Consider the following 17,420-nt stretch of genomic DNA (forward strand, 5'->3'; position numbering starts at 1 on the left):
TCCTGTTCTTCATCCTTACCATGTCCCTCTGCTCAGCCTCTCAACACTGTCACTGCGCACCTAGCCTGTCCCTCTGTTAAGCTGCCCTCTCCTTTAAGTTTATCCTTATCCATTTAGACCTTCCCCTTCCCCGACTTCTCTTTTCTCCACTAACCTCTTTTAACCTTTGCTACGGGTGCCTCTGAACTTCCAATTCCAGTTCTGTGTGATGCTCTGAGAGGCTAAGTGTCCCGTGGTTGCTCTATTCTACTATTATGAAATCGTCTTAAGTGTCTCACTTGCTTTCTAGAATACTCCTGCTACTTTCTCACCTTAATGGTAATCTGACTTCCTTGGTGGAAACCTGCTAATGGGGGCCTCTCTTACACTCCTCACATCTTAGGACATCTGCCACTCTCCCATTCTCACCAAATACCTGAAATTCACAATAAAGCCTCAACTCCTTATCAGGGAGTTCACTTGGTCACGACCTATGCTGCTGGCATCCCCTCCAATGTCTGCCTTAAGTAACAATCTCTGAAGGAACAGAAACTCCCTTAAACTCTACTTAAAAATGTATAGGACTACTGGGAAGAACTGTATGTTTCTAATTTGTATGTTGGTGTTCTTTGGCCATTCTACTTTTAGATTGCTGTCAGCACTTCTGTTTTTCTTTCCTTGGGAACTTTTTAGCTTTTGACCTCTGTTTTTCAAATAGTATTGCACAATATAATTATAGGACCTAGAAGGTGTAGATTTTCTTAACGCAATCTTTCCTTTCTGGGATAGGATGACCAATGGAAAACCTTGGGGTCAGTTATCCTCGAAAGCTATGGCTGGAGACATCATTCACAGCAAGGAGCCAGAAAACAAATGTCCCTTCCCATTTTAACTCAGGCACTCTGATGTGGTCCTTTTTTTTTTTTTTAATGTAACAAAAAGTTAAAAATGATATAAAAGATGAGTTCTTACAGCGGTTAAGAGTTCAAAATTCTTTTTTTCTGGGAATAGGAGTTCAGACATGTTACTAAATTCATATTTTGTTTGTTTTCCTTAAGTATTCTTACATTAAATAAAAAAATACTTCTCAAATATATAGGCAAAAACTTGAAAGAACTTCAGAACCACAGTCTAGTACTGTAACTAACAACTCTGACCTAAGCTTTCTCCTGTTACAGATAAGAAGTCATAGAACAAAAACAAAATTTCATTTCCAACGAAAACATCTCTGTACTCAAAACGTTACAGCCAATTCTAAGAAAATTAGATATACTTTAAGCTTATTAACAATGAAAAAATGTAATTTATCAATAGTATTTAATCTATCCTATCTGCCTCTATATAAACTACATCCATAAGACGTGCCCCAAATTAAAAGAAAAATATTTTTTTAGGAGAAAATTAGGTCTTGTTTTCCCACAGCTGAACAAGCAGGAGGAGAACATCAAGGACAGGAATTAAAATGAAGAATGTCCCACTCACAGCAGAGTCTGCTGCCTCCCTCGGCTGGATGCCAGAACACTTTTTGTATCAGCAATGGACAGTGGGCTCTTTGCACCACGAGGAACAAAAGATGATTAAAATTATACTTCTTATGCCATTGTCATTGCAATTATGGGTTGTCTTCAAAATAATAAAAAATACTACCGTATCAATAGCCTTCATTTCATACTATGATATAGAATAACTCTTTACGAAGTTTTATTTAAAGTTTTATTCAGAGCTAAGAGGGAAAACATTAATTTACATGAAAAAAAGAAAATTTGCCTTTCCTAAACTAAATAATCTACACTCACTATCAAGCATAAAGAAGATGTATTAAAGGCATTTATTGGGTGATAGGAAGCATCTTTTCCAAAAGGGAAATGTGCAATGTTTCCAGGCTTTGCCAGCTTCACCAAGCATCAGTGAGATTGTTGGGGCTGTGAAGGAAGAATCATACAATGACTTTATCATAAAAATGGAAACAAAAGTGCCTCCTCTGTAGAAGCTGGCAGGATTAAGTGAGTGAGGAAGTGTGGAAGGCACCGGGTGGCCTGCCAGGCACAGACCAGGCACATATCACTTGCTAGTTAACTCACCCATTCCCCTAGAACTATCTACAATTGTGGCTTAGCATGCAGGTATGGCACCTCAGTTAATAGCACATGGAAGCTATTTTAGAATGTGCCAGAAGAGGGTGCTAAATCAAATGCATGGATCTAAAGACAGCAGGGAAGCAGTGGATTTCTTAGGGCTCTCAACTTAACTTATAGCCTTCTTTGCCTAACAAGCCAAATCCTCTGTTAATCTCTCCAAGAAATCCATTTAAGACATTAATCAGTGCTGCGGCAAAGAATCACTGATAAAATGCTCTCAGAGCCAATCCTGAAACCTTCTAACTTCACTCTAGAAATGACATCTCAGAAGAGATGCTAACACTGCTTTCCCTAACACACACACACACACACACACACACTCTCTCTCTCTCTCTCTCTGAGGCATAGGACCCCCAGAAGAAAGAAAGCAATGTGCCTTGGAACAATGCAGATGTGGTGAAGAGCAAATTAAACAATGTGTGTAAAGGTATCCTGGAAAACATGTAAGTCATAGATATCTGAGGGATCATTTTGGAGTGCAGGGCTTTGTGTAAAATAGGAAATTAACATAAATTAGCATTTATTAAATGCCCATAATATACCAGACATTGTACGCTGTCTTTTACCCAGGACACACATTCATCCTAAGGGAGACTCCATGAGGCAGGTTTTATTATCTTTATTTTACTCGAATCTGAGTATGTATTCTATCTTTGTGACATGTATATAAATACATAAATGTATGTTCACACACACACACATCTATAAAATATCTGTGAGCCCAAGTTTCCTAACTTATGAAATGGAGATAACAGCTGATGTCTACCCCACAGGATCTAGTGAAGAATATTAAATGTGGAAGGAGAAATGGCACTTTTGCTGACTGATTTACTATATGGAGAGAAAGATCACACATAACCTTATATAACAAATAAATATGTAAGTGTATTAATATTTTGTTCTTCCTATAAGAAAGGTCAGGAATAAAGATTTTATGTGGAACAAAAACTGCGGGGGGTGGGGGGAAGAAATCTCAAGACTGGGGAAAAAAAAAAAATGCCTGGAGGAAATTTCCTGAGGACAATCTTTGCCTTTGTTTCTTTCTGAATAGCAGAGTGTGCCCTCTGTTCAAGGGAGGTGTTCCCATGGGCAAAGAGTTAGGAGCTGTACTTTTCTCTACCTTCTGCTGCCATTGTGAAGGGATGAAAGGAAAGTTAAACTTGCTTCAGTTTCTGATAAATGATAATTATATGCATTCTCAAAGACCGGCAAATTACCTGGGCTAAATGCCATTTCTGGAAGCTTCACTTCGAAGATGATGCTGTGGGCAATGTCTCTCACCCCCTGCATGGTGCGGTCCCGGAAGCAGAGGACTTCAACAGACTGGAAACTGCTACTCCTGATGTCAGGCCCCAGGTTTGAATTAATTCATTTTTTTTTTTTTTTTAAGGAAGGAAAAGAAAGAGCTCACATAAGAGCTTCAGCAAAACCAGTTGGAGAGTATTCAATTCATTGTTAATTATGCCTCCCTGACACTCTTGGGGCACGGCCTTAACCTCTGAGAGATTTTGAACATGTCCATGTATGCTTTCCTTTGTCCAAATGCTTAGAGACTGAACAATGAATTGGCTGTGATTTCTAAGTGAAGTTTATATAACAATTACACTACAAATAAATAATTCTGACAAATGCATCTTAAATACAGGGGGAAAAAGCTTACAAGACATTAAAAAGAACCACTAAGACATACATGGGTTCTCCTGATCCCCCTTCTCCCCTCTGAACTCACATTCTATGAAACAGCACCTCAGTCAGGAGTAGTTAGCAAGCCTGTGTGTACTCTCCAGTCACACTACCTGGATAAGCAAGTGTAACCATTCTCCCTCCAGGGACAATCTATAATTAAGCTACCTTCATTTTTTTAAAGCATTTTTATGTAAGTAAAACAGATATAAAGACAAGTACACAAATCCTAAATATAAAGGAGCTTATCTCATGCCTTCTCGCAGTCACTGGCCACCCCTTTCAAGAGTAACCACTACTCTAATGTCTAAGTCCATTACTGGGTTTTTCCTGTGTTGATCTTTACATGGAAGCAATCAGAGAGGGCATGTTCTTTTAAGGGCCAGCTTATTTTCACTCAACATCATGGCATTCGTGTTGACACGTGCATCAGCAGTTCATTCAGATTTACTACGACATCACATTCCATCACAATGAATATGCCACAATTTATTAACCATTTCACTGTTGAAGGACATCTGGGTTATTCCCAGTGTTTGATTATAAAGAATAATGCTGCTATAAACATCCCTGCGTATGTGTTTTGCTTATATCTGAGTGCACATTTCTATGCATTATCTACCTGAGAAAGAAACTGTTGAGCCATAGATAGTTTTAACTTTGGCGGATGCTGCCAGTTTTTGAGCAGTTTGAGGGTTCCAACTGATTCACATCTTTGACAACACTTGGTACTGTCATCTTTTTCAAGTCATTTGGTAAGCATGTAGTAGTATCTCAGCATGGTACCTCATTACCTCTATTACTGAGTAGAATCTCATTATATTTCATGTCCATGATGACTAATGATGTTGAGCATCTTTTTAAATGTATATTGACCTCTTAGATAACCTGTTTTCATTATTTTAGGGCAAGGAGAAAAGGAAGATGGTAGCAATAGGAAAATCCTATCCGAGGGTGACCCAGACAGCTGGAGGGAGGGGCTGGAGAATTTCTGGCTTGGGACCTCTGGCTGCTCACCCTGCCCTACTCTGAAATGTCTTTAGTGCAGTATGGTCAGAGTCTGCAGCTCCATAACACACCTGCTTGGGGGCTTACCATTGACGGAAATTGGATTGTGACTGATGAATTGATTTATTATCTGGTTTCTATGCCAGAAATGAAAAAACACATATGGGAAAAAAGAGACACAGACAGAGGCAGACACAATGTCAAAAATAGATCGACAGAGACAGACAGACAGACACAGACACACACATGTAAATACCATCGGTGGGCTGCTAGGACCAAAAGATTCCTCAAAGGCCATCCAGGATGCTGGGCTAAGTTACAGGGATCATATACACCAATTGTTATCTGTGAAGAAAAAAGACTTTCTGAGTGAGTCAAGTATCATGTCAGGTTCACAGTACTGACACTGCTAAGACTTTCTCTTCCTTTTTATGCTATTCTGCAAAAGCATTAACAATTAGACACTTGATGAAGGGCTAGAGAGAAGAAAGCAAAAGGATCTCACGCCAGACCACAGGACTTCTGGATGGAGGGGCTATCAAATTCTTCTCTGCACACCCACCATACCTTGCAGTAGGCCTGGCACAGTAGGAACTAGATACATTTAGAAGGAAGAAAGATTGCAAGGAAAATATTGGGGAGGGAAGACAGTCAACTGTCAGGGCTCACACAGAGAACATCCTCTCATATAGAGACACAATCTGTGAAAATTGCTAGCATTTATGTAATGAGAAAATCAAAGAAGGGCCACTACCTGTAAGTCTACAGTCAGATCAAACTAAAAAGTCAGATGATCTTGATATTGCTCATATGTATTTCCTTCCACTCTGGCCCCCTCCAACTCCCTCAACACTGACTATCTAGAAAACTATTCAACTTCAAATACCATTTCTTCAGTGAAGACTCCCTTTGGTGGGAATAGTCACTCTGTCTGCTGTGATTCCATAGCAATTTGTACATTATACATAACATTTTTTACTTTTTCTTCTTCCTTTCAAAAGACAATGAGCATGCAGCACCCAGATCTTAATTTCTAAATACCATTCTCTAATAAAAGGAATCAGGGCTCCTTGAACACATGGCTAATTGTAGGGCTGAGGCAGGGAAAATACAAGATGAGCCTGCAGCAATAAGTGCTCAACAAACAAAGGCATGGAGCCATGCCAAGGGGACACCAAAACCAAGTGAAACAGCATTCAATGGCCAAGGCTAAAACAATTTGAGCAATGCAAATAAATAACACAGGATTGGATTAAAACCCAAAGTATAAAATAAATATCTGTGAGTCCATACTGATATAAATAAATAATGGGATAAATAAAAATATGAAGATGAAGAGACAAGTCTTCTTTACAGAAGATTTTCAAACAGTATCTACAGATACTGCCCCTTCCAGGAGTAGAGCTTAATCCTTCTCCTCCTTGAGAGGGGGCTGGACTTAGTGACCCACTCCCAAAAAAAACAGTAACTTCACAATGGAGAAATCTGGCAAAGGCTACCTTAACCACATGATCAAGTTTAACATCACCAGGGATGGCATGTGAGTATCAGGCACCCCCAATATGATGTGATGACCAGGGCACCTCACCTTTAGTGTCATTCCTTCCAAAAACCCATAACCCCAGTCTAATCATAAGAAAACATCAGACAAACCCAAATTAAGGAGAATTCTACCAAAATAACTGTCTAGTACTCTTCAAAACTGTCAAGGTCAAATAAAACAAGGGGAGTCTGAGGAATTGCTACAGACCAGGGGAGACTAAGGAGACATGACAACAAAATGCAATGTAGTCTCCTGGAATGGCTCCTGGAACAGACGGAAGACGTTGTGGGAAAAACTGGTGAAAAGCTGAATAAAGTCTAGAGTTTAGGTAATAGTAATCCACCAATGCTGGTTTCTCAGGTACCATGGTATTGTAAGGGATAACATTAGAGAAAACCGAAACTGGGTGAGAGTGTATGAGAACCCTCTCTGCACTGTATTTTAAATTTTCCTATAAATCTAAAATTATTCCAAAATAAAAAGTTTATTTAAAAAAAGAGAAGACAATGAGCATCTAGAGAGCAGGGATTATCTTTTTCATCTCCCCATGATCAGTTCATATATACATACCAGACACTTAGTGAATGCATGTTGAATAATGATAAGATGGATGGATGGATGATGGATGAGTGGGTGGATGGGAGGGAAGGAAGAAAGGAGGGAGGGTGAATGGGTTGGTGAGTGAAAGGAGGGAGAGAAGGAGGGAGGGAGGAAAGGTGGCTGGGAGAGAACCATAAATCAACCCACAGGTTTCCTTTATAGGTGTAGTTGTGGGTTAAATGAAAACATGGTAGAATTTTGGTTACTCTAGATCCAGTTAGTTCTATAAGAATGGGGCCAGGCCAAACAATTCCATTTATTTTACTACAGTGCTCAGTATAATGTTAGATACAAAGCAGAAGCTTAACCCATACTCAGAGAAAGGAAAGAAAGGAAACAAAAGATAGAAAGGCAGGAAGGCAGGAGAAAGGCAGGAGAAAGGCAGGCAGGCAGGCAGGCAGGAAGAAAAGGCCTATAAGACCACTATCCAGAGAAAACCAATATTAACACTTTGGTATATAGCCTCCCATAACTTGATCTTTGCATAAATATATTTTTATCACAACTTTTATACAATTATATAATTTTAGTACAATTTTTATTACTAATCGAAAATGAGATGCTATACTGTTTTATATCTCTTATTCTATCATGAACTCTCTTCCATGCCAATAAATGTCTTTCTACAACCACTGTCAGTAGTGGCTGAATGGCATTCCATTGTACTGATGCGCCATAACTTTTTTCTATTTCCTATTGAAGGACAATTAATTAGCCTTCATCTGTGCTCAATACAAACCTCTGAAAATGAATTTTACTCTAGTCTTATCAGATAATTATTGCATTATTCCAAGGATATTCTTTTTTTGCTACCTTCTCTAGGTGAAATTTTCTTATTCCTAACACCAATGCTTTTTGTCTAGATGCATTTCATGTCTTTGATGCAAACAGACAGATTCATATTTAATTCAATACAGATTCAAACATATAACCATCCTTTCAGGAAACACACAATATCTTTATTTGAGATTTCCTTTCCCATGGGAGATGAAACACCAGCATCCAAGAAGCTTTTAAAAATAGAGTTTGCAGAGACTATTCTGAGTACTGCCCCTTGCTACATGAGTGGCCTAGGGCAAATTAGTCAAATCCTTTAGGCCTCAGCTTTTTTTTGGGGGGGGGGGGGGGAGGGGGGCGGGGGGAGAGAGAGAGAGGATCTTAAGCAGGCTCCATGCCCAGCGCAGAGCCTGACGTGGGGCTCAATCCTATGACCCTGAGATCATGAACTGAGCTGAAATCAAGAGTAGGATGCTTAACCGACTGAGCCACCCAGGTGCCTCTAGGCCTCGGCATTTTTTTTTATTTTTTTTTTTAAGATTGACTTGAGAGAGAGTGAGCGCAGGGGGTGGGGGGGGGGGAAGAGGGGGAGGGGGAGAAAGAATCTCAAGCCGACTCCCTGCTGAGCTCAGAGTCTGACACAGGGGCTCAATCTCATGATCCTGAGATCATGACCTGAGCCATAATTAAGAGTCAGACATTTAACTGATTTAGCCACCCAGGCACCCCAGGCCTCAGCTTTTTAAACCTGAATCTCTGTGTACCTGCTTCACAGAGATACAGTGAGGGTTACAGGATATGGTACTGACACGAAAAGCCCTGCACATGTGTAATGCTGCTAATATTACTCGTGCCTCCAAATCGCCAGTGGTGGCCTAGCCATCTGTATCTGTATAAAGTGCCTAAGTGATTCTGGTGCAGTTGGGCCAGTCCACACACTTACTCTGAGAACCATTAGAGAAGGTGATCTTATAGACAAAAGAAAAAAGTCTATGGGGCCATTTTTCATTACCTTGGAAGTCTGGACTAGCTGTATGTCTTTCCATTCTCTGTAAAATGTGGTCCATGCACCAGGAGCATCACCTGGGAATCTGTCAGAAATGCAGAATCTCAGGCTCCCTGTCTCCAGCCCTGCTGGATCCGAATCTGCGTTTTAACAAGGACCCAGGTGATCTGCATGCTCACTGCAGTTTGAGCAGCACTGCTCTGCTCTTCAACCCTCTCTGATCTTGGTCTTCATATTTGAATGTGCGTGACAATCACTTGGGAAGCTTTCAAAAATCCTGCTGCCTGGGTCTCACCTCCTAAGGTTCTGATTTCGCCAGTCTGGGGTGTGGCTTGAGCATTAGTTTGTAAAAGCTCCCCAGGTGATTCTAAAGTACAGCGAGTACAAAGACCTCTTGAGAGTCTGCGGTGATTTCTCGAATATGGTCCACCACACACAAACTGCATCAGAACTGTCCAGGCTGCTCTTTGAACTTGCATGACCTGTGCCCCATCCCAGACTTCCCGAGGTACCAATACCCACGTGCTCTGTGACCTCCTCATGTGATTCTTACGTACACTATTCTTTTCAGCACTAGCCACCACAGGTCTAGAAGTGCTTAAAATGGGGTTTGTTGCATCCTATATTTTTCCTATGGTAACTGTGATTATTTGTTGAAGCATGGTATTTTCTTGATTCAAAGGCACCACAGATTATAAAATGTACTTTCAAACCAGATAGAAAAAATGGGGGAAAACCACTACATTAAATATACAGAACTGCAAGCAATTCCTGACTTTGAAAAATTAAAATGTGAAGCAAAATGCATTTTAGAATGGAGGAACTACAGGATGCATTTCATATCTGTTTCTTTGCTGGCCTCTCTCTGTGAGGGCTCAAGCAATGTCTATCATGCTCCTCTTTCCATCCCTGGTACCTGGCATAGTACAGAATGCTCAGCAAATTGTGCTGAATAAATGACAGAACTGGCCATTTCTCCAGGCCCCACTGTATGGAAAGCCCCGCCTCTTACACCCCATTTTTGGGCAGGGATCCTGGGGGGACCTGGAGGGAGGGAAGTGATGGCTGACCAACAGAGATCTGAAGCCCACATATAAAGCCATGGTGCAGCATCTTGGCTGGCTCCTTTTCCTCCCCTTTCCTTTCTCAACAGTACAGGGTCCCCCTTCAGTGACATTTTAACACTGGGAATCTCCTGGGGAGGATGTGACAGTTTAATCTCAAAGGACTTGCTCTGAGAAGCGAGAGAACTTGAAGAATGAAGCACTCCCCTCAGGGCTTCCTCTGAATGAAGAAGTTGTCTCCCTTGAGTTCTTCTGGTCCCGTTGGCCACCACCACCACCTGGGACACCTTTCAGCTTTGGGTTCCCTTCTATCAATCATGACAGATGGCATCTGCTGGCAAACTATATTTATTAAGTAATCATTGCTTTGACTTCACCTTTTTAAAAATTTATCAAAGATATTTACAACTCTATTACCCAGCAAGAAAAGGGAGAGAAGGGAGAGATTGGCCTTCTACTTCTGTAACATTTAAAACAGCTTCGAAGAAGAAAATGACCCGATGTGGTAGAAAAAGCCAGAGGTCAGCAGGTATGTGTTCTACTTCTACTGCTAACTGATTTTCAGACCTTGGGGTGTGAGTAGGCAAGCATGCTAACGTAGTAAAGAAAAGTGACCATGGGCATATTCTCTCCTTACCTATAAAATGGAGGGGCTGTATCATTTCATCTCAAAGGATTTCTTCTAGCTCCAGAATTATAGAACTTTATAGAACATTAAAGAGAAACAAAATCCTACATAGGTTATAAGACAACACAGACTTATTAGGCTCAATCTTACTGGGTATCTAAAGGCTACTCAATTTTCATTTAGGAAGAATCTACATAGCATCAATCCAGAAAATGCCCTTCATATTGAGACTCTCAGTTTCAATTTTCAAATGTGACTCAATAAACCTGGACTCTTAGCAGATGCCCTGAGTTATTTACTCTCATACAATCTCTCTATGCCTTACGTTTCCCCTCTTTGGAGAACTCTGCCTGGACACAGAGACTGGAAACAAGGCAAGCACTCAACAGATGCTAACTATAACAGCAATGTAAATAAACTCTGTTGTACCTGCACTGACCCTTCTGTTCAGTTCAATCTGTTATCGTTACATAGTGATCTACCTTCCGTCTCAAGGTTCCCTTTTTCCTAACTGGCAGAGAAAAAAAGGGGATAAGTTCCAGTTTATCAAATATTTTCTACATTCAGGTTTTATCATCTATAAGTGTAGAGTTGGGACTAAATGAATTTATAGAAACAAAAATGTCGTAACTCGATACTGTAAGTGGGTACCTAATTTCAAAGAATGAGTACATTTCTGACACTAAATACAAAGGCAATGAGATAGGAAGGTAGTAAAAAAAAAAAACTTTTTCTGAGCAGAAAAAAACAGGAATAAGTTTCTTAGAGCAACCTGACCTAAGATGAGCTACAGAGTAGGAATGAACTGCTGAAGAGAAATCTATCAACCACAAAGGGAGGTTGACTTTGAGATGCCTTAAAGTAACTCTCCTACCCACATGAGGCATGCATGAGTACAAAAAGCAAGCAACCAGACAGGAAAATGATAGAATCCATTTGACAGTAGGCTGAACATCATTTATATTTCTTTGATGATTCAAAAGTGATTCCAAAATCTTTAAGTGCTTTCGGAACCAAATCAGGAACTTCAATCACTGTGGGAATTAGTCAGCACAATGCTAGGTAAGCCAGCTTAACTATTTGGGTAAATAGATTTTTTGTTGGTGGTAGTGGCAGTCAGAAATCATTATGGGCTAGGAGTTCTGTGTTCTCCAACTGGCTTTGTCACACAGTCATTGTGTGAAGTTGGACAAATCACTTCTTTTATAATACAAATCAGTAGAAAGAAGCAAAATGTAATTGGAAAAAAAAAATTTGTTTAGAAGGTTGTCGAAATAAACGCTCCTTTCTACTTGGCTCAGAGCATACTATTCGTTGAAGTAGCTCAGTCATGCTCTGGCTATGGTCCACCCAGCTATTTGCTGAAAAAGTACAATGTGAGAAAGAAAAGAGGGCAAAATTGTCAACTTGAGTATCTTCAGCTGGAGAAATTTCCACACCGATCCCTTAAAACACACTTATCTGACAAATGGCCATCTATTACTCAAATACTCGGTATAATAGGAAATGTGCAAAGGCGATTATATGTTTTAAAAGTACAAGATAGAAAATCCAAGTATCTAATGCGCTGCAATGTCACAGACGGCTGCCAAGATGCGGAGCTTGCTAAGTGAAGAAAGAGCCCCGCTAACAGCATACCAATTGCTGTTCCTTTGCTATCGCTCTTATCCAAAGATTTTAAAACCCTAGAATTAAAGGCTAATATTGTTAAAATTACAAAATGTTTCCCAAACATCCAATCTTCAATAACTGCTCTAAAGAAAGCAGAAGACTCAAGCAAGCTTTCCCTAAAGACTGGCAACGGAACAGCGATACGGGCTGTTTTTGATGGAATCACAAACACCAGCTTAAAAGACAACTAATTGTTAACAATGCAGTTGCCACCGTGACCAGTAAGTGGCATCAACATCTCACCGAGGGAAAGAAGCACGTAAACAAGGCCCATTTTTAACTGATGCAAATGTGTAAAATGTGTAAAATCCCAGTGCTGGTCAGGGTGCACGGCTGGCAGGAGGGAAAACCAGCAGAGTTTGTGAGCCACAGTTATGATAAGCAGTGGGCCAGAGGTGACCTGAACAGACTGGGGAAAGCCAACTGTTACCATCTCTTCCCATCTCTGTGCTCTGTGACTTCACTTTGGCAGCCCCAACTCAGCCATGGTGGGAGTACTGGCACCATGGAAAGAAGCAAACATACACAATCAGGGTTTTGCCCCACATGAGAGCCAGCTGTCAAACATTTACCAGCACACCACTGATCATAGACCTTAAAATGTCCAAACCCTTTAAGTCAGTAATTCTCTATCTAGAAACTAGGAAATAATTCAAGATAAGTGGGGGGAGGGCAGGAATTTGATGCACAGGGAGGCTCCTAATAGTGAAGAAGTATGAGAAAACTAAATGTCAAAAATTGGATGTTATCTATCAGAAAGGATGTTGATACAGAGTGTAACAGTATTATGCTAAATGCTACAATAAAAGAGAATATGGTACCATCTTAGTCTTTAAAAAATAGAAAAAGATTAGTAGGAAATATACAAAATGTTTACTTCAAAAAACCTGAAACCTTAAAATAATGGTTGAATAGCTTCAGGAGAATTTAAAAACAGAAAGATGCAGCTGGAAATAAAAATCACAAATGGAACCATACTTAGTGCAGTTCATTTACTGGCCAGTATTCTCAAACTGGGCAATCAGCACTGTCCAAACTAAAGTGATATGCTATTTGTGAGTTCCAGTCACTTAGTGGCTCACAGCTGGTATTTTTCAAAAAGATAAAAAAAAAGAAGAGGATAGAAAACAGAATGCCTAGCACCTAATATAGTATTATTTTGTGAAGGAAAATGCTAATGTAGTTGAGAAAAAAATGTACTTAAAAAAAAGTATCTTAAGCTCAGGCTAAGGAATAATCAGGGCATCTGTTAGAGGTCTCTCTTTTCTCAACTCTGATATATCTACATGGCTAATGAAATTATCCCACTTGACTTCATAACTTCATAAAATTCATCAATTGTTTATTTTTAATTTACAATCTCTTATATGGCTGAGATAGCTCACTATATACACTTCTGAAAGACACTTACAGTACTTTTTCATTTGTTCAGAAGAATTTTATTGAGGACCTAAGACCAGTTCTAGACACTCTGTAGATGCAGATATATTAAGACACAGGCTCTGCCCTTTAGGAGCTTACCATCTAGTATGGAACATAAAGTAATTTGGACAAGGGAACAGAACAGTAAATGAGGATCAGAAAGTAAGTGCAGTGAGATCAGAAAAGGAAAGATCACACACGGCCAGGCCACCCTGTGAGAAGGCTTCACTGTAGAGCTAGGATTCCAACAAGAAGAGTTTCTTAGGATTTTCACACATAGAACATGTTTCAGATGATACAGTGCAAGGTCAAAGAGAGATATAGAAAAATCCCTAGGTAGGGGTGCCCGGGTGGCTCAGTCATTAAGCGTCTGCTTTCAGCTCAGGTCATGATCACAGGGTCCTGGGATCGAGCCCCATGTCGGGCTCTCTGCTCAGTGGGGAAGCCTGCTTCTCCCTCTCCCACTCCCCCTGCTTGTGTTCCCTCTCTCGCTGTCTCTCTCTCTCTGTCAAAATAAAGTCTTTAAATAAAAAAAAAAAAAGGAAAATCCCTAGGTAGACTTGATTAGTGAGGGTGGGGGTAAGGGGGGGTTCTCTGAAAAAAACAGGCAAACTCAGCTGAGCAATGGTTTATGAGGAAAATAGTGGAAGATGAGGCAGGGGAGGTGGCCTGGAGCTAGAAGGAAGACACCATTAACTGGATCACTGAAGGACAGGGTGAATGTGAGCAGTTTGAGGCAAGTGGTGGTACACAGGATAGAAGAGAAGCAAGAAGACTCTAACTGTCCGGGAGAGAGGTAATCAGGGCCTGACCTATGGTGGTAACTCTGGAAATAAGTTAAAATATAGATACAAAATATATCAGGAAGGAAAACTGAAATAATTTTATCACGAATAGGAAGGGAGGAACCCAAAATTACTCTGAGGTGTAACAGAGCTAAGAAAATCTGGAGAAGCTGATCTGGGAACAGCAGGGGTGGGCATGAAGATAAAGAACGTTCCACAACATTCCGTGGAGGGCTAAAGAAATCTAAGTGAGTTTGAATTTTGCAGTGGTCTATTAAGACATGAACATCAGATTTTTTTTAAGGGATAATAAAACAAAACTCAGAGTTTCTCTGACCTTTGTCCTTTGGTCTTGGAAGAAATCACTGTAGTGTTTAAGCAGGGAAACCAGCACCATGTTCTCATCATACTTGATTAAGAAGTAAGGTAGAGCTGGGACTCCTTCTGTTTGACAAAGAGCATCATATGCACACCCAAGGGCTTGAATCTAAGAACAGGAAACATTGAGTTATTCTCCAGACAATTACATATCTAGTTCTGAGCTAAAAATTAACATAAAAGGTACTTTAAAGCCAGAAGACTAGAAATGACTGAGCATAACCGTGTTATTCTTTTGTAGCAAATGAACATAGAAGTATAATATTCACTTCTATATAACACTTTCTACGTGCATGGTGATGTATCTTAGGGGTATGAGGAGACACTTTATTGTGCAGGATGGTGGCTCCCTACGATGTTAATCACAAAGGTGTAGAGAGAGCTCCAAACATTATTTCTCTCCTGTAATAACCAAGCACTGAATCCACCACTGATGAATTTTACCCTGAACCTTTCCATAAAATAGCAGCATTATTGAGACATACCTCACTTACTATAAAACTCACCCATGTAAAGTGCATAATTCAGTGCTGTTTTTAGCATGTTCACAGGATTATGCAACTATCAGTGCAATTATTTTAGAATATTTATGTCACTCCTAAAAGAAACCCTGTATCCATCAGTAGTCAGTCCCATGGCATAATCCTTTTCCTCCACTTATATCTCTTCTTGGGAAATTAGTTCCACAAAACTACAACCTTCGATTTGACCTAAACAAACTTATTACTATTTTTTCATCAATAAGGGCTCCTTCCTAGTGCTTCATGATTTCAAATCATCTTGCCACTCAATCCTCGCTTCAATGACAATCAGAATTCTTTGGTTTAGGGTCTATGTTCTACTAGCCTGATTATTTTCATTTGCTCTCCTCAGGACCATCTCGGATGACCTTATTGTCTTTCTTAGACCACAAAGACTAGCTCTGGGGGCGCGTGGGTGGCTCAGTTGTTAAGCGTCTGCCTTCTGCTCAGGTCATGATCCTAGGGTCCTGGGATTGAGCCAAGCCTGCTTCTCCCTCTCCCACTCCCTCTGCTTGTGTTCCCTCTCTCGCTGTGTCTCTCTTTGTCAAATAAATGAATAAAATCTTTAAAAAAAAAAAAAAAGACTAGCTCTGCATGTACCATTCCTGACGTAGAAGTTCTACAACTTGGTGTGAGGGTAGTAGAATGTCTTCTATTTGTTTTTAAAGACTCTTCTCAAAGTATACTGCCTTAGGGTTCTCTATAGTGAAAGTGAAAACCACATTTTGGCAAATTCTTGCAGACTTTCAACATGTTCGTATAACTTCTCCCTACCAGCTGAGCCTTTCACCAAATGTCACTGAAAACTTGAAAAAGTATCACTCACTACTTCAAAATGATTTTTACAAACAGTTTGTAAATAAGTATGCTCCTAGTACCATCTTTGCAGGATTCCATGGTGACCATCTCTCCTTTCAGACAAGTGCCTATCTGTCTTTAGAATGAATTAAAGTACTCAAATGCGTTAAACCCAATTTTGTCTGCATTTTATTTTACTTGTTGATACCTGTTTTGGTGAAAACCTTTGATCCAAGCCCACTGGCCCTTGAATGAGGGGTATACTATCTGGAAGGCAGAGAGCAGGGAAGCAAAACCAGTAGTAGAAGTGGTACTTCTTTAGATCCTAGAAGAAAGAATATAACAGAAGATATCAGAGTACCACCAATGATTAAACTGAAACACATCCATTAATGTAATTCCCCATCGCCATGTAGGCAGACACACCAATGCACACAAGATACGATCAGCTGGTCAGAAAGTCTCATCTCCACCAGAACTCATAATAGAATACAGAATTTCTGTCCTTCTCTTAAAATATTCCCATACACCACACAATAATATCTCATGATAAACATATTAACCACTTGCTAACAGAAAAGTGTTAATTGGTAATTATCGTCATCACTGTTAAATACACAAAACCACCTCAGGACATAACTATTATCCCATTTTATGGACAGAAAACTGAAGCTTAGAGGGAGGTGAAGAACTTGAACAAAACAAAGATACTGAGTAGTGGGGAGTGGGGCAGAATTCTTTTTCCAGAATTTAAGCTCTGTCCTTAGTACCATACACACTCAATGATCTATCTGGGGAGGCCCAACCACCAGACATGGTTACCACTCTTCATAGTCAAATGAATGGAGCATGTTATTGAAGAGGCTGTGCTATCCATAACCTCTGTATGCCTGGGATAATAAAGCACTGCTTTCAGAAATGCCTTGTTGGTGAAATCTGGGTAAACAACTACTAAACATTTGCCATGTACAAAGCAATACATTAGACACTCTGACAATAAGAAGATAAATAAAGGGCGCCTGGGTGGCTCAGTCGTTAAGCGTCTGCCTTCAGCTCAGGTCATGATCCCAGGGTCCTGGGATCGAGTCCCACATCGGGCTCCCTGCTCGGCAAGAAGCCTGCTTCTCCCTCTCCCATTCCCCCTGCTTGTGTTCCTGCTCTCGCTATCTCTGTCTCTGTCAAATAAATAAATAAAATCTTAAAAAAAAAAAAAAAAAGATAAATAAAAGCCAGTCCAGCCCTAAGGCAGCTCACTCTCTGTACAGGCAGAGATAAAGTGAGACCATGACTAATGCCATGGGTCACAGAAGAGGTTCTGAGAACAACAGTGACATGAGATTATATCCTCAGGGGTGTATCTTCCACCAGGGGAAGCGAGGCAGGGGTAATGACTCATGAAGCTATTCTTGAAAACTGTTC

General features: G+C 40.2%; 1 protein-coding gene across 8 annotated transcripts in view; it reads right to left on the reverse strand.

Annotated features, from left to right (window-relative positions):
* Positions 1-17,420, reverse strand: part of ATG7 (autophagy related 7) — a 231,778-nt gene that overhangs the window by 184,878 nt on the left and 29,480 nt on the right. For all 8 annotated transcript variants that reach the window (XM_034997762.1, XM_034997757.1, XM_034997761.1 and 5 more), the window contains 4 exons: positions 16,210-16,326; positions 14,642-14,791; positions 5,065-5,153; positions 3,335-3,456 (listed from right to left, as the gene is read on the reverse strand). In XM_034997762.1, coding sequence (XP_034853653.1) covers positions 3,335-3,456; positions 5,065-5,153; positions 14,642-14,791; positions 16,210-16,326 — 478 coding nt within the window. The remainder of the gene's footprint in view (positions 1-3,334; positions 3,457-5,064; positions 5,154-14,641; positions 14,792-16,209; positions 16,327-17,420) is intronic.

This window comes from Mirounga leonina, unplaced genomic scaffold (assembly GCF_011800145.1).
Source record: "Mirounga leonina isolate KUSES-001 unplaced genomic scaffold, KU_Mleo_1.0 Mir_94, whole genome shotgun sequence".
Classification (NCBI taxonomy): Eukaryota; Metazoa; Chordata; class Mammalia; order Carnivora; family Phocidae; genus Mirounga; species Mirounga leonina.